The sequence below is a fragment of the Plasmodium vivax genome, chromosome 14 (assembly GCF_000002415.2).
Source record: "Plasmodium vivax chromosome 14, whole genome shotgun sequence".
NCBI lineage: Eukaryota > Apicomplexa > Aconoidasida > Haemosporida > Plasmodiidae > Plasmodium > Plasmodium vivax.
The window spans coordinates 1-21,727 of record NC_009919.1 but is presented as its reverse complement, the minus strand read 5'-3'; the positions used below and the strand labels follow the sequence as shown (position 1 = coordinate 21,727).

Genomic DNA, 21,727 nt, shown 5'->3' with positions numbered 1-21,727 from the left:
TTAATGAAGTGTATATGCTACTATCTTTACCGAACGATACACCGAAGGGTGTTAACTGAAAAGTAAAGCAAATGCACAAAGTCTATTGCAGTGTAACTATTTAAATATTTATAGACGTATAAATTTTCAATAAAAGTGTATATTAGAGAAAATGCACAGAAATAGTGTCAATAGAAGAATACCTCATCAGAGCATTGCCATATTCGCGTTAAAAGTGAAAAGGTAAATGTTGTGATGAAAAATATCATATTTTGTTTTACGTTCTATGGTATTCTTTAGAGATGCAAATACTTTTTTGACAATTAATACTTTTTGTATATTTTGTTTTATATACATGTATATATATATACATATATATAGATGTATGTATATATATATGCCCAATATGTAGTAGAAATTGTTCCGTAATGGGATTTAATTATTTTATATTTTATAAATAATAGAACAAGTCAGTGCTTTATAACTAAAACAAATATAATATATTGGGGGGAAAAAATAAATAAAGGACCACAAAAATGCCTTGAAGTATTTTTTATAAAGAAAGTTCAAGAGTTAAAACCATTTTAAAAAGTGTTTTATCAATTATTAAAAAGATAAAATTACATAGAAAATGCAATTAATATGGTTTAAAATAATTTATTCTAAAAGAAACAAAATTCATTTAGGCTGAAAAAAAAATGAGCGCAATTTGTAAGAATAAAAAATCATGATACACAGCAGTGAACTGTTCTGTTTCGTTCTAAGCATGTTTTTAGCTAGCTAGCCAATAAATCCATTTTTTCATTAAAAATAATTATTCTAATACGAGTTACTATCATTTTATTAGGGATTATGCAATTAAAATTATTCCTATTTTAAATAACTATTTTTCTAGCTCCTCATATAACTTTGCATAAAATACTATTATTTGTAGCAGCAGTATTTAATAAAAATACCAAAAAAAAAAAAAAAAAAAAGTAGAGGCGTTGCAAGTATGCAAGTCACTATGCCTTTTAATAAAATTACGTAATATTTTTATAGAAAAAAAAAAAAAAATTAATTGATTAACGAGTAAAATAAACTATTTTGCGTTACACAGTATGTTTTATGGATTAATTATGCCAAATAATAAACTAATGTTTCATGTTAAAAATGGCATATAACACGACCTTCAGATATTGCCTCCAAGGAAGTCTGTTACGGCGTGTATATATTCAGCAGTTTAAATAAATATATGTATAAAAATTTTGGAACATTTAAATAGATTAATTTTTCTTTAAATAGTTGTTGTTCATACGAAGCAAATTGATATAAATATGTTAAAAAAAATTAAAAATACAAAGAACTTATAGCATTGTGTATATATATATAGTGCTAATATTATGCACCTGTTATGAATATTTTATTGAATCTAATGGGATTATTAAATGAATGTGTCATTTCGAAATTCATTCAATTTAATATTTATTTTTAAAAAATGAGCCATTTATCATCATATTTACGATTGATAGTTGAAATTTGTGGGAACATCCATACTTCTATTTTTCTATTTTGTTCAAAACTAAGATGGATAATATTAGGTGACAATAATAGAATACTATTAAAAATTAGTTCACATAATAATTAGATGATTAATTGAATTAACGCTAAATTTACTCTTTTTTATAAAAGAAACAGTAGTTAATATTCTCTAAAATGGAACAACAGGGTTACGCTGAATGAAATAATATCTAAAGCATTCCATTATAGATAATAAATATTTGTTGACAGGCCAAAAGGATAGATTCAGTCCATGAAAAATACTCATTAGTAAAAAAATAAGCAACGTAAAAGTTAAAAAGAGAATTGTTTAAATGTTCCTTTTGTAAAATTATAAGAAATGTTGTAAATAATATATATTATTTAAAACTTGTCCATGGAGAAAATTTGCATAAATTTTATGTTAAAATTATTCTGTGATGCTTCCCCTATTCACATGAATTATAAAAACCTAGCGTTTCCATTTTTTTCGGTTCCGTAATTTGAACCAGTGCGTAAATAATAATTAATCTAGACGCTTAAATAATAATACGTATATATATATTATAACAAGTGCAGAAAAAATGTCTATACAGTTCAATAAAATTAAATTTTGTTCTGAAATTAACAAAGTAAAAATACATAATTAATTGAGAACTGTTCTAACTCGAATTGGCTTATTACTATTAATTTTACGTTCTTAAAATGTATATTCTTTTTTTTCATTTTTAAAGTAATAAATCATTTTGCTCAATTTTGTTCAATTTATTAAGTTAAATAATTTAATATTGTTGTTTTATATGTTTTTGCCGAAATATGTTAGGAATAAATGGAGCTTCTTTAACGATGTACAATCATGAGTAATATGGGACGAATTATGTAAAATGGGCAAAAATTAAATTAAAAAAGCTTATTCGTATAATAATATATACATTTTATGCCTTATTATTTATATTTTTCATTATTATTCACTTTTAAGAATTAGCAATTAATACTTTAAATTATACTAATCTAAAATAATTTATATGTTTGGAAAAAAATTAACGAATTATGAAAAAAAAATTGTTTTTATTAAAACTAGCTATTATCAATATATACAGTACGTAAAATTAAATAAGTCTTTTTTAATATTACTGTGTTGTGTATGCTCTTTATTAGGATTTATTTCATTCATATATATACAATTCAGTTACATATGTTTAGTATAATATACTACAGATAAAATGATGAGGATACATAATAACAACTTTTAGATCCCATTTTATCATTAATAATGTAGAAGGCCATGTGACATTGTGCAAATTGAAAATATCGTAATATTACAAAAATGTCAAACGAATGGGAAATAGAAATTACATCGGTTATATAAAAATTATTATATTGAACTTTTTAATTCCTGTATGCCATTATTACAATGATGAGGTATGATAAAAATATTTAAAAGCTTTTTCTTCTTTTATTCTTATGCATATTTTAAAAAATGTATTTTTTTTTATTTGGAAAAATAACCATTATACGTAATAAACATTTGCCCTGCTTTTTTTAGAGTACCTTTGATAATTTTATGAATAAGAAACTCAGAATAGTTGATGAAGTTGACTTAACAAGTAAACGATTATTAGCAATAAAAGAAACGGAAACAAATTCCCATAAAGGGGGATTCGAACGAGATGTGTCTAGTCATGATATACCGAGTAATTTTACAGATAGCGATGAGACCAAATCAACAGAAAAACGATTAAAAAAAGGCTCTGGGAAAAATTCCAAAATAATTAAAAAGTTTAAAAAGATGAAGCTAACTATTTTTAATTTTTTGAAGAAATTAGAGAAACGTTATGAAAAAATAGTATATAGTCATTTTTGTTTCATAGACACTCTTATGAAGGACCCGATGGTTAATAAAATAATGTTTACAAAAATATTACTTAAAAAATATCGTTTGTTTCTAGTTATGCCATTTGTTAAGAAAATACTGGAATTCATATTATATTTAATGCGTATAACGAATCTTCTAGCATTATATCCATTTTTAGGGACAATTGTGACGACAATTAAAATTGTATATATATAAGTTATGGGAAGCTTTGCTATTTTATCTCTTATTTACATTGTAATTAAAAAAATACAGTTTGATACTATGCAAAAGAATAGGAAAAAATTTCGTTATACGAGTACTGTTAATTCATAAAAAGAAAATTCTTACAAATCATTATAAAATTTGTATGTTCATGAATATTCCCTACGGGGAGGCATGTCCCTCCTTATTTAGTTATTTCTATTCCATGTGGTGTACATGTAACATCCTTGGGAGGAAGGATACAAAAAAATATATGTATATAATTGCCCTTAATGTAAAGTTAAAATTTAGACTGCTTTTCGCTACATCCGCAATAATGTTATAGAATAGTTGATCATCTCTAACTAAAGTGCTGCATGTATTTCATTTTAGTTTCGTGTAAACTTTATGGAAACGAATTATGCATGCGGTGCAATAACATATTGTGGAACTGCCGATTTAATGTCATCGGAATGTTGAATTAATCTCATATTTTTAACCGTAATATGGAGATGTTTTTTCTCTTTCCTTTTTTTCGTTTGTTTTGTGTATCAAATTATTTCACATTTTATATAAGTGTTTGTTTTATGTTTTAAATTGAATTATAGTTTGTTTTTGTTTATGTTTATGCTGCAATGTAAATTAGCTATTTACTGAGCCTTTTGACTTTTTAACAAAGATTAGACGACGTTAATGTATTCTACAATACAGTAACAAAACAGTAAAGTTTATCAGACATAGATAAATTTAACCACTCATTTTTTTTTAATATTATTATTATAATATCAGGAGAGCACAATGTGAATGAAATAGTTAAGTTACCAATGTTTATTAAAATTTTTACATTTATTATTTCAATTTGAATATATGATATTTATAATAATGTGATAAAATAAAAATGTGCTAAATATTTTTCGCGCTATTTTTAATCTTTATAATGTTGTTCCCATCATTTGTAATCATTAATATTTAGAATGTAAAATATTTGCTTTATCAGTGTATTGTTTTTGCATGATGGTGCTTTCGGGAAATCAGCGCAATGTAATTATAATATTCGATTTGGGTAATCTTTACAGGGAAACCACTAAATTCAAAACGTGTTAACGAATTAATCTTTTGAAGAAGGTTAAAAAAGAGTTTAAAGAAGAACAAAATAGGATAAGTATAAGAACATAAATTATTATACAATAGTATAAATGAAGGGTCACGCTACAGTATGAAAATAATTGGCAAAAGTAAAAATCATAGAAGTGACCTTAGTATGAACCCACTAAAAAAGGATATTTCAAAAGTGAAAAAACGGAATTCTTTCAAATTGCTAAAATATACAAATTTGAGGATTATAAAAATAACTAAAAGTGTTTACATAAAAAAAAATGTGTTATATACACGGTTTAGATTTTTTTTTTTTTAATTTTCTACTTTTCTGTATTTTAGTTTTTTTTATATATCTGATTAAAAGACGGTTAAATATGCTTGTAAAACCTTATCGATTTGAGTAGCAATTATACATGCTGCATTTAATATAATTTCCCTATTGTTAATGTAGAAACTGCTATAAAAACATTAATAAAGGTGACAAAACATGATTAATTTTAGGAAAGAAACGATAAATGCATTGTCATAAATATATTTTAAGCACTTTAAGGAAGCTTACAACATAAAATACTATAGCTAACAATGTTATTTATAACAACTGTGTAATATACGTACACTATTCTATACATATAAACACATAACGTATATTATGCATAAATATACTTATCGGTAAAATGACTTTCCTTAATTTTTATTTTAATTTAAATCGTTATCTGTTTTGTTTGTGTTTTACTTTTTTCTTTTATTGTAAATCATATTCATAGCATCATACTTGTAATGTAGTAGTATTTGCAACTCATGTAATTGCTTAATTTAATAGTGTAGATGCATGGCACAACAGGAGCACGTGAATTACATTCAAACTCTATATACATGTTTTATAACATATGGTGTCTAAATTATGTTCGTTCCCTATAAATCTACTATATAGATTGCCAAATGGCACATTTTCAACGAACTGGTGGTTTAAAGTAAGGTTCCTGCTAAAGAGATAGGAACCCGATTTTATTAAATTATAATTGCTAACGAATTAATGTGATATAATTAGAAGGTTATCTTATTAATATAATAATATTCCCTGTTCTCCAACCTTGAAAAGGGCTTAATCTATAGTTTACCGTTGCCCAGAATTGCTTATCCGAGAAACTATTGTAAATTTATGTAAAATCATCAATGTTTATCATATATTTGTTATTAAATAGATAATTTAAATAAATAGAACTATATGCGACATAATTTTATTTTGAAATACCATTTTTTACGAATTTCACTATACAAGCTTTTGAATATTGTGCATTTCGGAGACTAATTATAACTGTAAAATTTTCACACACATATATATATGTACATCATCCACGAACAGATATGAAGAACATGTGATACTGCATTATTACAGATTAATATATATACCAAAAAAAATTCCAACAAATTAAATAATTGTAGATAATACAATAAAACAACTTGGAATAAATCCAATAAAAAAAAAATCAACAGAATGAACTAGAGAATTATTACTTACGTACACAAATAAGTTCATGTGTAAGTTTCGCACTTTTCATTTTATTTTATAGAAGACAACCCAGCACAAAACAAAACAAAACAGTAATAATAATAATAATAATAAAAATCAAAATTAACTAATATTTATTCAAAAAAAAAATAAATCCTTTTCCATGGAATACGATGTGCAACAGAATAACTATGTACAATTAATAATTTAAATAAATTAGCTAAGGTACACATGATAATATTATAAATAATGTAAGATCATAGGATAAATTTCTTTTATTTTTCACTTTAACAAAAAAAAAAAAAAATAGGAAATGTTCAAAATTTTTGTTTTAATTATATATTGGGTATATTATAATATACACACTCTTTTATTTTTTGTGAACCTAATATGAAATAGCATTTTTATGTTTATAAGAAATATTTCTTGTGAAGGGAATTAACATTTTTACACATTTGATATTTTTTCTATTAACATATGATAATGCAGCTATAAATAACGCCCCTGATGAATAAACAGCTAATGGTGAAAACCCGTTAATTAATAATCCAATTACAAGTGCCCCGGAAGCTATAACTGGAAAAACGGATTTAATCATCATTTTCATAGCTTTTGAGGATTTATGTTTCTTTATTGCAGTATGATCAATATGACTCATCATTAGATTCGTCATATTATTTTCAAAATTTTTATCCAATTTCTTAATTAAACCGATTACATTTGAATTTATAGATCGATTTGAAGGTTTGTATTTGCTTAATTCATATGTTTTTCGTGCTAATGGAAGTGCCCCTACATAGGAATTATTATCCTCATCTTCTGATTCATCCAAATTCTTTTTTTTATAACTATAGGATTCCGTTACGTCAAATTCATCTTCGTCATTATATTTTTTATCAATATTTCGTCTTTTACGATGACGTTTAGCATAATATGCATGATCACTTTCAACTTCATCTTCCTCACAATTTTCATTATAATGGTCATCGTAAAAATTATCATAATATAGGCTATTAGAGCTACCCCTCTTACGTTCCGAATTACCATACGATTTATATGTATTGAGTGTTTCAGAACTGCTATCCATTCGGGAGTTGTCATTGTCTACATAGTAAAAATCGGCATCGTAAAGGATATCTCTCAAACCAGGTCTTATGAGAGTTTGTTTTCTTCTATATTCTGTGTCTGACATTCCATTTAATATTCTGTTAGTTCTTATACCTAAATCTATATTTAAGTTCATTTCCATGTTCAATGATCTATCGTAATTGGTTGGCTAAAAAGCGGAGGTGGAAACACGTATCATTTAAAAATATGTATTTTTAAAAATATGAATAATTTTTATCTTTCAATTATGTAATACGAAAGAGGAAAATATGTACAGCATAATAAGCTACAAACTGAGCTCCAGTGAATATGTACATATATATATGTGCACAAACCCCATTTGAATCCCGTGAGGCCCATATTAATAAGATGAAAACAAAAATATTAGAAAAAAAGGCATTCCTACTAGTTTTTTGCATCATATTGAATTATGTTAATGTGTTTAATATATTGTAGAAAGAAAAAAGTCAATAAAATAAATCGTTTTTCCTTATATATACACAAAATTCATTTTGCAGTAATTATATTTTTCGGATAAATTATTTCTTTAAAAATTTCCTTTTATTTTTTGTCAAAATATAGATTATTTGATTCTTATGCACGCTATTGTTGGGGAAGTATGCGGTTAATGCAAAAATCGAGATACTATGGTCATTCAAAAAATAATTTATACTTTTTTATATGTAATAAAAATAATAACATAAATAACATTAAATCGCGGGATTTAAGTGGATCCCTTGTTTTATTAAATGTGGTAATTAAAAATTATGTATAATTTATAAAAACTTTTTCCAATTTGAATATATAACATAGGTAGATTTATTTATATATTGTTATAAATTCCGAAAAATAATTAGGGCATTAAAATGGCAAATTGATAAATTAAAATAAAATATCGGGACGCTCCTTAATTCCATTTTTTTTTAAATTAAATTAGGAGACTTTTTTTTTTACTATATTATTATAATAAATACAGCTGTTTCGAATTAATTTTATGTTGTATTTTATAACATCACTAAAATGGATCCTTTTTTTTTTGTATTCTCGGAATATCTAAGTAAGAAATAAGAGATACTGGCTTCTGGAGAAGAGGGGTAGAAATAAAATATGCATTTTATATGCATTTATATAACATTTAAAGGAAAATCTAATTTTTGGAAATATTATTACAAAACTAGATTGGTTTATTTTCTTTCTTTATGCGTATTTGTTATATAATTAATTTTTTATTTTTTATTATATATTTCAAAGCCTGAGTTTACTTATTTGAAGAAATTATATAATATCAAAAGATGCGTGGTAAATTTATTCGTTAGAATAAGCCTTTATTAATCATAACTACAGCACATGCATTATTTCTATATATGTATATATGTTTACATGAATGTGATTTGCGAATTCGACCAAGAGCTAATATTACAAATGCAACTGTTATCCTAAGAGAAGAAAATATATATAAAAAAAAAATACCAACAAAAAATTTACTGTATTTAAACAAATGAAAAAATAGCAAAGAATTATCATTTTATAATAAACTACGCGGTAAAATGTATTATAATGAATCACTTCCGTATAAATTTTCGAATTAAAAAGGGGCATCTTCATATTCTATTTTGTTCATTTATGCTTCTAGTATTTATTAACATTATAATAATAATTAAATTAATGCTAAAGTTATTTAACATTACAGGAAATCCGATTTATTATATGATGGACGTAAAATTTTTCATTTGAAATTTTTTTATTTTTTCATATTTATTGAGTATAACAATACTCTTACGCAATTAGGTTATAATTTTTTAAGCTATCACAGTATTGAGGGCATTAAATATGATTGCTGTGGAATGTATAATGAAATAGTCTACCTTACTTTTTAGAAATTTTCAGTATGATCTCATTAGATGATAAAATGGAGCTGCACAAAAATGGAATTTCTTAATATTTACTGTGAAAAGTTTGTACTATATGCACTATTTTTCAATATAATATGAAATTTACCCTTTTTCAAAAAAAAAAGAAAAAAATTATTTAAAATCTTTTTCGTAAAAATGTCTGTGGGCCATGAAGTAATGAGTAAACACACATTTAGTGTCTCACTGAATGGGCCTTATGAGTGTCTATTTGCGTTTCCGCTTAGACCCATTATTTATTTTTTACCAACGTTAAAAGGGTGTAACAAGTACATCTACCTATGACTTTATATATAATTTACCTCCTTGTTCCTATTTAGTTCCCCAACAAAAAAAAGGAACACCTTTATTTTTTCTCTGTATCCTTGGCAGTAATTGTAGCTTTCTGTATAAGTAGAACATCGGACTATATGCTTATACGGTGTCTTGATTTTTCTAATAACATGAACTGATTTGATATATATATATACGGAGAACTGTCTTTTCTTTTTTTTTTCTTTGGCATCCATAGTCATTTTTATTATTGCCACCATTATCCAATAACTCATGTCACGCACTGTGAAATTAAAAGAATACAGAATTTGAAAAATGTCGATGTATTATATTTTTTCTTGTGTTATAATTTTGTGATTATAACAGTTGCAAAATACTTTCAATTACAAAAGTACTTATTGAAGAAGGCTTATGAGAGTGCAGCTATCTAAGTCGTAAATACATTTCTATTATCACTTTAGCGTTGTATTCATTATATCAAATCATATTTTAATAAAAGGGACTATGTTTTTCGAATAAGCATATTTCTTCTCAGGTGAATTTGTGAGAACACTTACAATTTTCTATAAAAAATGATTCAATCTCTCCTATAATTATTTTCTTTATGCTCTTTATGTTGTGTATTTCCGCATTGTTTTTACAATCTGCGTTGTTTCTACAAAGCAAATTAACATAGTAAGTTTTCTATAATTTATCCCCCAAAATAAAACATCTTTGAATTGAACTATAAGGGTTTATTTAGTCTGACACAAATATAAGATGAAAATTATTAAGAATACACCAAAATTGACTTTTTTACAGAAACAATAGCTATTCGATAATTTCTTTACCACAATAGCTTAAGATATTCATTAAAAATGTTGAACGTTTGATTAATAGTAAATATAACTATAAAAATAAAAAAAATAATAAAATTGGCGTATACTTACAGCATATTATACTAAATTGTAAAAATGCATATGTTGCAATTAGGGAGAGGCATAATATGTCGGAATTATATATAAGGGAAGAATGCATGTTAGGTGACACTTAAGCAAAAATATTGTACGAACTAATGATTTCTTTTATCATTTTTTCTTTATTTTAAAGTTTTTAGATTTAAGAATGGATATTTAGTTCTGAAATGTGGCAAAGAAAGGTATGTAATGCTAACTTGATCTTCTATACATTATCGTTCATACTTACATTGCTGTATCAGGTATTTTTTTTTGAAAAGGATAAAATTATTTACTTATAAAGAGCCGTATATTGTCACCAAACATTAGCCACAATATAATAATTTGATTTTCTATATTAAGCGTGATCTTATGACTTTCATTTTGGACGCTTAAACAGAAATGCTACATTCTGTATCTGGTTGAAGGGCAACAAAATGTTATTAAAGTGTGTGTCTAGCGATGTGACACATAAGAGGGGTCTTCCTTCACCGTTGGACAAATTTGAACTGATGATGCATTTTGTGTTTGTGTAAAGAATCAGGTTCTTTATCGAACACATCATATGTTCATAAAAAGGCACAAATTTGTGTTATTAAAGAAGATGCATAATAATTGCAATGATTTCTTCCTTAAAGGTTTTGTTACATTAATGATAAAAAGGGAAGAGGGATATCAAACGCAGTAGAAACAAAAATGAATAGGACAATTCAAAAAATTGAAATATACTAAATGAACAAAATAAGGCGATACAGAGGGTCAATATTTTTAAGGTACTAACAAAAATGATAAAAAATATAATTTGATAGTACGTTATCGAAAAAAATGACGTATCACATATATAAGATAACAGAAAATGCATAATCACTCTTATGCCATTTTTTCGTTGGAAAATTTAGGAAGTTTTTTTTTTTTTTTTTTTATATTGTTTCCTTTCAGCAAATTATGGACCTTTCCGAATTAATGTACATAGTGTTTTACACTTTTTGGTCAATTAAACGTAATGATTTAAAAATTTTTTAATTTTTTTTAATTTTTTTTTTTTATTATCATTATTCATTTGTTTAATGTTATTTGTCAAATTATGACTTTGATTTTAGGGTTCTATATTTACTTGTTCTAATTGCAAAAGTGTCACTCCATTTTTTTTCAGTTCTATATGCAACTTTTCTCCACAAGTTAATATATTTTTGCAATTTTATGTTAAAAAGAAAACCCGGTATTATCAGAGTATTCTCATAATCCTTACAAATGCGTTTATAATAATCGTTTACTTCTTTAAATTCTTTTTTAATTCCTTCTTTGTATTCTTTCCACAATTTCTCTTTATCTTCCTTTGGAATCCCAAATTTTGTGGCTAATGAAGTTAGGTTGTTTGATAATTTTCTTTCCATATTATTTAATAAGTGCGTAAGAAACTCATTATATCTGATAAGATCAGTACTTATATCTTTTCCAAATAAGAATGTCATATTGCCACAATATTTCATCATTTCTAAATTGCTTAATTCTGAATATATTGCAGAAATCCTTTTCTGTTCTTCAACATTTTTATTATTGCTTCCGTTTAGTTCAGTTTTTGGACAATAATGTTTTACGATTTGCGATAGTGTCGATAAATGTCTTGGGAATGCATCTATATTTGACTTCAACGCTGCATTACCATGTGGAGTGGTAATATTATTCTGCAAAAAAGTATAGATTATTAATATAAATAAAAATATGTACTTTTATGTATGTTTAAAATAGTTACTTCTTTATACCGTAAAAGAGTTCTCCTTTTTGCGATAATTAAAATCGCTTAATCTTACCAACAACCCAATTCCTAAAAGAAGGAAGAAAAGGCCAACAGATTTAGACATCTTGAACATCGAGAGATTATTCATTTTTGACAATTCCCATACAGACAAGTAATTTATATGAATATTATGAAAAAATATAAAACTAATATTTTAAATGTAAGAAAAATCACAAAATTAAAAAATTTTTGATGGCATAGAAAAATAATATTCAATGCCTTTTTTGTAATGATTTATATAATTAAAAAAATATATTTTTTTTCCTTCTTAGAAAAAAAAAAAAATGTAGACTGTCTATCCTACGACATAACGAAAAGCATGATTTATATTATATTAGCAGTATCAGTATACATAAAAAAAGTTAATTAAATTGAATAAAATTAAAAATATATATTAAATTAAAAAATTAAGAAAAATTTTAATATATAAAATAAATTAAAAAGAAAAAAAAATTATCGAAAAAGTAATAGTAAAATAAAAATTGTTACAAAAATTCTAAAAAGAATAATTTATTCTTTGCTAGAATAACATATTTTATATTATTTTCAAGATCGACCCCTTTAATTCTATATAAATATAAAATTATTATAAATGGATACATCGGATATGTAACTATTTTCTATTAGATAATGTATTTACTTACTCATTTTGTGAATAATAATCTGTTCTAAATTGCATGCATGTTGCAAATCTTTTAATTTGCTAGATTGTAATAGGAATTGCATGTTAAGTCTAAATTTTTATTCTCAGATTAATTTTTACTCTGAGAAATGATCTAATTTGGAGTGCTAATCATCATATAATTTATTATAATGGATTATTATGCTCGAAAAATAAATAACAGCATATGATCACCCTTATCTTTACGAAAAAAAAATTATGATAGCAAAATGTTAAAAAAAAAATTGGGAATTTCTGTATAAAATATATACATATTACTATTTTATTTGACAAAAAAAAATGATAAATTGTAACGGATAAATACATTTATGAAACTAAAGAACAAAAAGGAATCTGCTTTTTTCTGAGCGAGACGTGCCTTTTTTAGCACAATTTTATGAATGCGCACTTGTATATTAATGTAATCACGTCAATATGATTAATATTCATACAAATATACGCAAAAATTAAGAATTAAAAATATTCGCTCAAAATTTACATTTCCTTAAAAGTATTACAAAAAAAAAATAACAAATAAATGGTTTAAATTATAGCAGGTATACCTGTGTTACACGGAATACAGATATACATTAAAATCACTATCAGCGTTATGGTGGTAAAAATATGTACAGTTAAAATGTTACAAAGGCATTAAACCCATATCTACAGTTGCAGCGACATGCGTATAGTTATATTCACATTTGAATTACGCTCCATACTAAATTTTACGTTTCGAGAGAGTGACTTTTTAGGATATTAGCATTCTGTCCTCGTATAACTTTGACCAAATATTTTAGAAAAACTTCTAATTTGATGGATTTACGAATATTTATCCTAACTAAGAATATTTGATTAAAAAAGGTTCCGGCGGTAATAAGGCATAAATTGAAAGGTATACATTAGTGCAACTCGGTTAACTTGCTACATCTATAGCGACCACCCTACACAGCAGTGATGTAACTGTATTCATCTCTAAAATGGAAATTGGAATAAATGTTGTCTATTTCTTGATATAATATAGCATCCTTTAAATTATCTTTCATTGCATAACACGTTTCATGTTTGGAGTCACCTTTTTAAAATTTGAGTATCTTCAGTACTATGTACTTTTTCACCTTTGTATCATTATGATAAACAAATAGTAATATACTATATTTGTTTTAACCTTTTTAAATTTGTTATCAAAACTTCAGTTAGGGTTTACTCTTCTCTGGTAGTTAACAAATGTTTGGAATAAATCCGCTTAGTTTTAGTAAAATTATCGTATACACTATTTTTACATGGGCTGATAACGTAAACCGTATGGGTTTATAGGCATCATGGGGAATGGTAATCCTAATGCGCCACCCATTAATTCAGTTGGGTCCATATTCCTTAAAAGTTTACTTCTTCTACTCCTTCCATGGAACATATTAAAACCGAGAAAACTAGACTTGCACTAAGATAGAAAGGGGGAAAGATATACATATATATGAATTGTGCGTAATTTATAATTGTAAGTATTTCAAAACAATAAACTATTAATGCTGTTTTAAAATGTTCATATTTTAAAATATATTTTGAATTTACCTTATATAAAATGAAAAAAAGGATAAGACTTCCAGTACCATAAAGAGATGGCATGACATATTGCTTAAACACATCAGAGTTAAGTATACCTGATAAGGATGGAAATATATTAAAAAGAGATTCTATACCTATTGAGGCAAATCCATTTTTCATTAAACCTTCCAAAGATTGCATAAATGCACCTTGAAGATCGGTTAGCTGACTTAGATCTGGGATCATTAAGTTGGGGAATGAGTGTTGCAACTTTAGCACTTCTGTCATAAGATCTTTATCAAGACGAATGTTACCAATTTCTTTTCCTAGGCATGATAAATTAGACAATAATGCACTAGGATCATATTTTTCATAATCTGGTATATATTTTGTGCAGTATTTATTTATCTTTTCGGGACACAATTCTTTAAACATAAAATATAATGGAACTTTTCCTAAAATATATGGGCAATATATTTTTTGATTTTCATTCGATTTAGCAATTTCATCTGCTATTGTTTTATAATTTTCAGTGTACTCAAAAAATTCTTTCATATGATTAATTAATTTCGTTTTAAAAAGTTCGGATTCTGGCATACATCCAATATCTACATTATCAAGTATTTCCTTTTGAACGACTTCTTTCCATGATTCATGAATTTCTTCAATGACAGAATAAAGTTTTGTATTTTTCGTATTGCCATCTAGGAACGCAGACAATTTCTCATATAACCAATAATTCAGATAATAACAATGCTTATTAAAAAGCGATGTATCATTATAATGTTTATCTCGCAAATGATATAAATTTATTATGAGCAGGGTGCAAATTTTTTGAATTTTATCCTTTTGAGGCAAATTGGTGCTAATATTTTCACAGTAACCAGAAATATAATCAACTTCTTTTTTATTCAGCTCATCATAAAATTTATATGAAGGTAAATCCTTTAAACCAGTTTCTTGCATAATGAGCACGTATAAAACTATTTCATATTGTTCTGTAATTTTTAGAAAATAATGTTTTGTCTTATTTAATGAACTGTATTATGTACACAAAAAAGATGATATATTCGTTATATAAAAGGAAAGAATTAAAAATAAAATGTATTAATCTATCAATTTACGAAATTTTCTTCAAGTTTGAACATGTTCGTATTAGATTAAAAAGTAAAACTTACACGTTATTGAATAATCCCTTTTAAGAAAAAATCAATTAAGCAACTTATCTGTGTTGTGTACTATAATATCAATTTTGCATATTCATCAACCGTTTGTAAAAAGAAACAAAATTTTATATGCATTAATGAGAAATTAATTATAGTATAAAAAATTAAATACAAAACTATGTGAATGATGAAACAAGCATAATTGAAGGGCATCGTTTAAGGATTAATAGAATAATGGAACGAAAAAGCAATCTCACCCATCTTATAGACACAAAGACACGGATACATGTTTTAGAATTGAAAAGGGGCGTAGTACCCTTTTATAGCTTGCAGGATGGCCCATTAAAGAAAAATGTGAATTTACGGGGTTTTTATTCAATAATGTCATAAAATTGAACTCAATGAAAATAAAACAGGCATATTTAATAAGTAATAGTTTCGCATGATGTGTCAACTGCATAGGGAAAAAAACACTGACACAAAAAATTTAGGAATAAATTGCAAATGTTATTCCATAGGGTATTATATAAAGGGCATACGCTTAAGTGACGAAATTACATTTGCAATATATTGAATGATTTTTCGCACAAAGATAAGAATTATGCTCTATGTAAGTAACACCAAACATGATATTGTTGCAAATAAATATGTAAGAGACTAAGCAGCATACCACATGATGAATTCAAGACATGCCTGTAAATACACACATGCTAAATGTTACACTTTATGAATAATATTTAGCTATAAAAAACCCTTTAAAGAGCGCAAACCCTTCGAGGATTACGAATAAATGAAAATGATAAAATTACAATGACGATATATTTTTTTGTGTGATAAATTCATAAAGGATGAGATATAAATCGTTTGCATGAATGTCACCTAAAATATTATTTTATTTCTGTGGTAATACTCAAAATAGGTACACTAAAAAAAGAATATACACACCTAATTATATTAACAAATAAAAAACGAACTACATTTAAATACGAACTGATAATAGATGAAATAAGGAACAATAAATAAATACTTCTCAGTTAATATTCAAAAAAAAAACGTAGCAGTGCAGTGTAATGATAAATCATATATTCTGATTAAGAAACCTAAATAGCGATATGAATAAAAAGTTACGATATATGTTGTCTTTGATCGTTTTTGAAAGTTCATTTAGAAAAATTAAACTAATTTTTGAAAAAATATGTACAGTCTTATTGCAAAGCTATCCAATAATTGTATTAATTAACGTTATTTATGATACAGATACTAATTCTATATCATTACTTTATGACTACATCTTTTGTTTATTCTTTTCGAAAAAATTGCTAAAACTATTTAACATTTCGCAAAAATTAGTGTTAACTTTAGGTAGCCTTTAAACGAAAATAATAACTCTTTGTAATTTTTAAGGAATATACGGCAATGTATATTTTCATATGCACATAGTCGTAAAAATGTTTAATGGATTCGCATTGTATATGCATATTAGCAAGTAATTGTTATGATTATGTATATTTTATTTTTTACTTTTCCATCGACATCGAACTTATCATAACATTATTTTAACTTTTTCCAAAGCATCGGATTTCCATTTTAAAAATTTGTATATGTTATTAAAGATGATTTAACCTCAAGTTCACGCATTTTATGTCCATGGCAATACTATTCTTGTATCCTTTCCATATATATTGATGATCTGCAGTTAAAGAAGTCACGAAAAATGGGTAAAAAATTATCATTTAAATGTAACATTCAGATTCGTTTTTTTGCGTTATAAGAAAAATATTCATACGAATTTGTTTAGTGGTTGATTTGTTCACCAGTACTGAAAATTATCTAAAATAACACACTGGCAAAAAGGGGGCATGTGTATAAAAGCATTTTAACACATTTTTAAGGTGTATTTTAACTCAGCTGTAGAGGAATAAAAAAATTATTAGTGTTAAAAAACCTGAAAAAGTTTATTATGTTTTCATTTTATATTAAAAAAGTAATATTGAATATGCAAAGGATTGCACACAATTCGTTTGAATTTAAAGATACATATATGTACTGTTGGGAAATCGTTTTAATATATAAAATGTTGGAGACATTCAAAGAACATGTAACGTTTATAAAATGTAAACAAATATATCACCATGTATCGATTTATTCAGATAAACGTAGAGCAATCCAATTTTTGTATACATATCTTTTATAACTAGAAATCTTTAAATAGAGCATGCCATCATTGATACGTTAATTTGGTATGAAAAATGCAATTAAAAAAATTACTATGACGAAATATTAGTTTACATTTATATGATGTTTAACGAAATACATGATTTATCAATATTTGAATATTCACATAATCACTTTTCCCAATATTGAGAAGGACTATATGCAAATGAGTAACTACTTTCTTCTGTTTTAGCGGGAGATTCCAATAGTAGTATCCTCTCTATATTTTGTCTAATGTCTTTTCGTGTGTTCCTTCTTTTCTTGGTAAAAAGCATTCCCAAGGAAGTGTACTATGAAAAAAAAAAAAAAAGCGTGCGATAATTAATCATTATTTATGATTAAAATGTGGATGATTTTTTCAGTGAAATACAATTTGGTTTACTTTAGAAAGAAGTGTCATCAGCATAATGACTCCCGTGGGTGCTAAAGCCATTGCGGTATAATTTTTATATTTTATTTCGGGATTATCGCCAGTAGTTGAATCACTAAGTGGTTTACCAACAGGTATTTCTAGAGGAACCCCGTTTACATACATTTCTCCACCAGCTGCAGCATCAGTTATTTTATTGTGCAGACGAGGTAAACCGCCTAAATCTGCAATGCCTTCCAATAAATTAGAAATAACTTCAGTACCAGGATTTCCATCGCCAAGAGTTATAACGGCAGCATCTTTACCATTATGAGATCTTTCATCAGTATCTTGATCTTGAGAAGTTCGACTCCCAATATCCTGAGCACTAAGGGGATTACTATTTACATGTTGGGGGCTATGTTGATCACTCTCATGGCTGCTTGTTCCTAAATTTTGTTGTTGAGCGATAGCAGTTGTGCTAGAATCAGTTCCAAGGGTAATCCGTGATGAAGAATCATTTGAGCTGCTACCTAATGCACTAGTTAAGGAATTCAGTGAAGCAGATGCCGCTGGTTTCGGAATAGATTCATGCCTAGTTGTACCAGAAGGATAAATAACTTTGGGATCAGAAACTCCAGGTCTCGCCACAACAAGGTCATTAGGATTGGGTGTATTATTCTGGGGACCCGAATTTGTGTTTGCTTTTGTTGATCCCCCTTCTCCTGCATGAGGTTGTGTTACATTTAAGTCTTCTTTCCTTGTTGGTAATTTTGTTTCAGGGGATTTGAAATTTATTTCTGGTTTTACTTTACCTGCTGATTCTTTCACTAGTGTTGCTACTCTATTACAATCATTGCTTCCTCTACAAGTTTTTTCTTGTTTGCCTTTTAATGCAGGAGGACTTCTAGCATTAGACGCCCCACTGTAACTACATTTAGGTTGTTCAAGACATTTTTCCATAAAAGCATTTATATCATCATCATTTATTAATTTATTTTTTAATATATTGTAAGAGTAACAATTTTTTAATTCATTGTTTTTTTCATTTATTTCTTGTTTTATTTTTTGGCATTTTGTGCAGAAACTTTTTTGGTCCCTATTATTTAATGTAGTAATTTGTCTTTTAACTTCCTTTTGAAAATTATCATAATTAGTAAAACATCGAGGCTCTAGGTATTTTCGGTATTGATCATTGATTCTACTAGATGTTCCAAACCATGGTGCCATTCTTTTTTACTACGTCGTCTTACTTTCTGTTTAAATAAATAATTTGGGAAAATATTATATATATGTGTGCACACACATATGCAACACGGGATTTAATTTTTTCGTATTAAGCTTTATATCACTGCTATTCGTATGTATGAATAATTAAAATAGTAAATTTTATAAATAAATGTGTTTTAACATAACAATGGAGAGTTTTGAAAATTAGTATGTCAGTTATCATAAATAGTACAATTTATGTATATTATTATTTTTTGAAATGATAGCAAAAATGTTGAATTGACTAATGTATGGTTAAGCATTTTTTACATTTGTGTGAATAAAATAAATATATCGTGATGGCGATATATCGAAATGTAAGCTTTTCAAATCGATGAAAAAATGTTTATGTTCGTGTAAGGGTTATGCATAATGTAAAAAAAATAAATAAAATTGCGAACGATGAGATGCTTCATTGAGGTGGTACTAACAAATGTACAAAATTTGTTCTAAAAAAAACCCTTTAGATTTATGCGTGAAAAAAAATTAATTGTACTAATAATAAGTAATAACAAATAAACACGATTTACATTTTTCATATTAAATAATGGAATAAATAAAAAGAGTCGACACATTTTTATTATTTCACTATAATAATTTTTTGGCAGTGTGTATCAAATAAATAGATTAATGCGATTGCTAATATGTCTCTGTATTAGTGCGAACTTATTGATCTTTTTTTGAGCCTTAATTATTAGATTCTTTAAGCACACGTAAATTTTTCATTTTTTAGCTTATCACAATATGTGCATTACGTATTTGATCTAGTTTTGTTTCGTAACATTTGTGTAATAGGAAGGAAATAATAATATTGTTAAATTAGAACATTTTAAACTATTACAAACGATGAAATATTTTACAATTTGTTAGCAGTTAACATATATTTTTTATTATTTATGTTAGGTATATTAGTTGTTAATTTATTTTAATCTTTTATCTTTTTTATTTGGTTGTATTGTTAGTATCATTAGTTCGTTACTAACTTTTTTTATGTGAAAGGTAATGAAAACCTTACACGATAATGTTCCAAATGGGAGTTCTATCATAACATAACGTGTTAACACCTGGGAGAAATAATAATAAGACTTAGAATGATATATTTTATATGGCCAATACTGAATATATTTTATTGCTCATAAGTTGCCATTTTAAACCTTTCAGACATTCATTTCTTAAGTAGAGAGTAAATAATAACCTTTTATAATGGTTATTATTAAGGGTTTATTTAAGGAATTATGTTTGTTTTCAGGGTTTAGATTTAAAGTATTTCTATGATATGTTAATTACATATAGGGATATGTGCAGTTTACATTGTTATGGTCTTTTCGCACACTATACAAATCTTTAATGTTACACACGACGTGCTTTAATAAAGCGTTTTATTTGAAGGAGTTTTCAATCATTGTCTTAAACAAAGACGTAAAAAAACTGTTTGCATACATAGTACCGAGAAAAAAAGTTTAATAGTGACGTAAGAATATTTTGTGAATTATATTGTAATTTTTAAATAAAAAGTTGATTATGATAACATATTTATCGTAGTTCATTCCAAAAAAAAAACGTTATTTTATCTATTAAGAATCAAATAAAATGGCAATAAAATTAGTCTAAAAAAATTAATAATATATATATTTTTTGTGGAATATTTGAATTACATAGTGCTATTACCTAATAAAAAAAAACAATTATTTAAAAAAACTATAAAAATGTGAATATATTTTTAGGATTTTTTTTTATTTCGTCTCAATCACTAATGGAAAATATAAATACATAACATTAATTTTATAAATAGATTTCATTAAAAAAAACATATTTTTGTCATATATAGAAACCTTTTTAACGACTATCATTGTAATTTTCTTTAAAGAATATTTAAAAATTTGTAGAAAACTTAAAATAAATATTTCCAAATATATATTTTAAATAATTTCTTTTACTTATCGTTACTGTAATCATGTAATACATATGTGAATTAAACGTTTTAGTATTTTCAATATTGTTTATATTTAGTTTGAACCTTTAAAATGCTGCATTTTATTTCTACTTCTGTGATATTTAATAGTGGCATTTTGCTATATTATAAATAATACAATAACAATTTGTTCCATAATAACTTTAAAATTGAGTGGTAAAAAGTGAACACTTTTTTAAGTGCTGCGAATAATGAAAAGATCTGCATAAAAATTTATCGATGGAAGGTTATATACAATACATTTTTTTTTATTAATACTTATAGTTTAAAAAAATATTATATTTTATTGAATTCTAATTATGTCCAAAAAAAATGACGACATCACCTGTGAAAACTTTGGTATATATGAATATATGTCATTTATATACAT

General features: G+C 25.8%; 5 protein-coding genes across 5 annotated transcripts, besides 27 other annotated features; 2 read left to right on the top strand and 3 right to left on the bottom strand.

The window, feature by feature from the left end:
* Positions 1-348: 348 nt before the first annotated feature.
* Positions 349-410: a microsatellite.
* A 2,425-nt stretch (positions 411-2,835) lies between these two features.
* On the top strand, positions 2,836-3,568 carry PVX_121875 (hypothetical protein; the record flags this gene model as incomplete). Its single annotated transcript, XM_001616887.1, has 2 exons — positions 2,836-2,919; positions 3,044-3,568. 2 exons carry the CDS (start codon positions 2,836-2,838, stop codon positions 3,566-3,568), a joined length of 609 nt encoding a protein of 202 aa, XP_001616937.1.
* Positions 3,569-3,690: 122 nt separating this feature from the next.
* Positions 3,691-3,722: a microsatellite.
* A 906-nt stretch (positions 3,723-4,628) lies between these two features.
* Positions 4,629-4,648: a microsatellite.
* Positions 4,649-6,546: 1,898 nt separating this feature from the next.
* Positions 6,547-7,410, bottom strand: PVX_121870 (Pv-fam-d protein; the record flags this gene model as incomplete). Its single annotated transcript, XM_001616886.1, has 1 exon — positions 6,547-7,410. The coding sequence occupies one exon, from the start codon at positions 7,408-7,410 to the stop codon at positions 6,547-6,549; it is 864 nt and encodes a 287-aa protein (XP_001616936.1).
* Positions 6,594-6,634: a microsatellite.
* Positions 6,635-6,754: a microsatellite.
* Positions 6,892-6,931: a microsatellite.
* Positions 7,168-7,197: a microsatellite.
* Positions 7,411-7,761: 351 nt separating the features above from the next.
* Positions 7,762-7,784: a microsatellite.
* Positions 7,785-8,239: 455 nt separating this feature from the next.
* Positions 8,240-8,269: a microsatellite.
* Positions 8,270-8,284: 15 nt separating this feature from the next.
* Positions 8,285-8,313: a microsatellite.
* A 47-nt stretch (positions 8,314-8,360) lies between these two features.
* Positions 8,361-8,414: a microsatellite.
* Positions 8,415-8,755: 341 nt separating this feature from the next.
* Positions 8,756-8,777: a microsatellite.
* Positions 8,778-8,933: 156 nt separating this feature from the next.
* Positions 8,934-8,956: a microsatellite.
* A 275-nt stretch (positions 8,957-9,231) lies between these two features.
* Positions 9,232-9,279: a microsatellite.
* A 563-nt stretch (positions 9,280-9,842) lies between these two features.
* Positions 9,843-9,867: a microsatellite.
* A 159-nt stretch (positions 9,868-10,026) lies between these two features.
* Positions 10,027-10,066: a microsatellite.
* Positions 10,067-10,742: 676 nt separating this feature from the next.
* Positions 10,743-10,769: a microsatellite.
* Positions 10,770-11,259: 490 nt separating this feature from the next.
* Positions 11,260-11,294: a microsatellite.
* A 174-nt stretch (positions 11,295-11,468) lies between these two features.
* Positions 11,469-12,272, bottom strand: PVX_121865 (RAD protein (Pv-fam-e); the record flags this gene model as incomplete). The annotated part of the gene is made up of 2 exons (XM_001616885.1): positions 11,469-12,071; positions 12,150-12,272. 2 exons carry the CDS (start codon positions 12,270-12,272, stop codon positions 11,469-11,471), a joined length of 726 nt encoding a protein of 241 aa, XP_001616935.1.
* Positions 11,501-11,550: a microsatellite.
* Positions 12,273-12,893: 621 nt separating the features above from the next.
* Positions 12,894-12,922: a microsatellite.
* Positions 12,923-13,354: 432 nt separating this feature from the next.
* Positions 13,355-13,392: a microsatellite.
* A 37-nt stretch (positions 13,393-13,429) lies between these two features.
* Positions 13,430-13,502: a microsatellite.
* Positions 13,503-13,692: 190 nt separating this feature from the next.
* Positions 13,693-13,713: a microsatellite.
* Positions 13,714-13,941: 228 nt separating this feature from the next.
* Positions 13,942-14,073: a microsatellite.
* An 818-nt stretch (positions 14,074-14,891) lies between these two features.
* Positions 14,892-14,915: a microsatellite.
* A 1,750-nt stretch (positions 14,916-16,665) lies between these two features.
* Positions 16,666-16,926, top strand: PVX_121860 (hypothetical protein; the record flags this gene model as incomplete). Its single annotated transcript, XM_001616884.1, has 1 exon — positions 16,666-16,926. The coding sequence occupies one exon, from the start codon at positions 16,666-16,668 to the stop codon at positions 16,924-16,926; it is 261 nt and encodes an 86-aa protein (XP_001616934.1).
* An 818-nt stretch (positions 16,927-17,744) lies between these two features.
* Positions 17,745-17,777: a microsatellite.
* A 121-nt stretch (positions 17,778-17,898) lies between these two features.
* On the bottom strand, positions 17,899-19,346 carry PVX_121855 (variable surface protein Vir18, putative; the record flags this gene model as incomplete). The annotated part of the gene is made up of 3 exons (XM_001616883.1): positions 17,899-18,027; positions 18,138-18,797; positions 18,927-19,346. The coding sequence occupies 3 exons, from the start codon at positions 19,344-19,346 to the stop codon at positions 17,899-17,901; spliced, it is 1,209 nt and encodes a 402-aa protein (XP_001616933.1).
* Positions 17,906-17,940: a microsatellite.
* Positions 19,347-21,727: the final 2,381 nt, after the last annotated feature.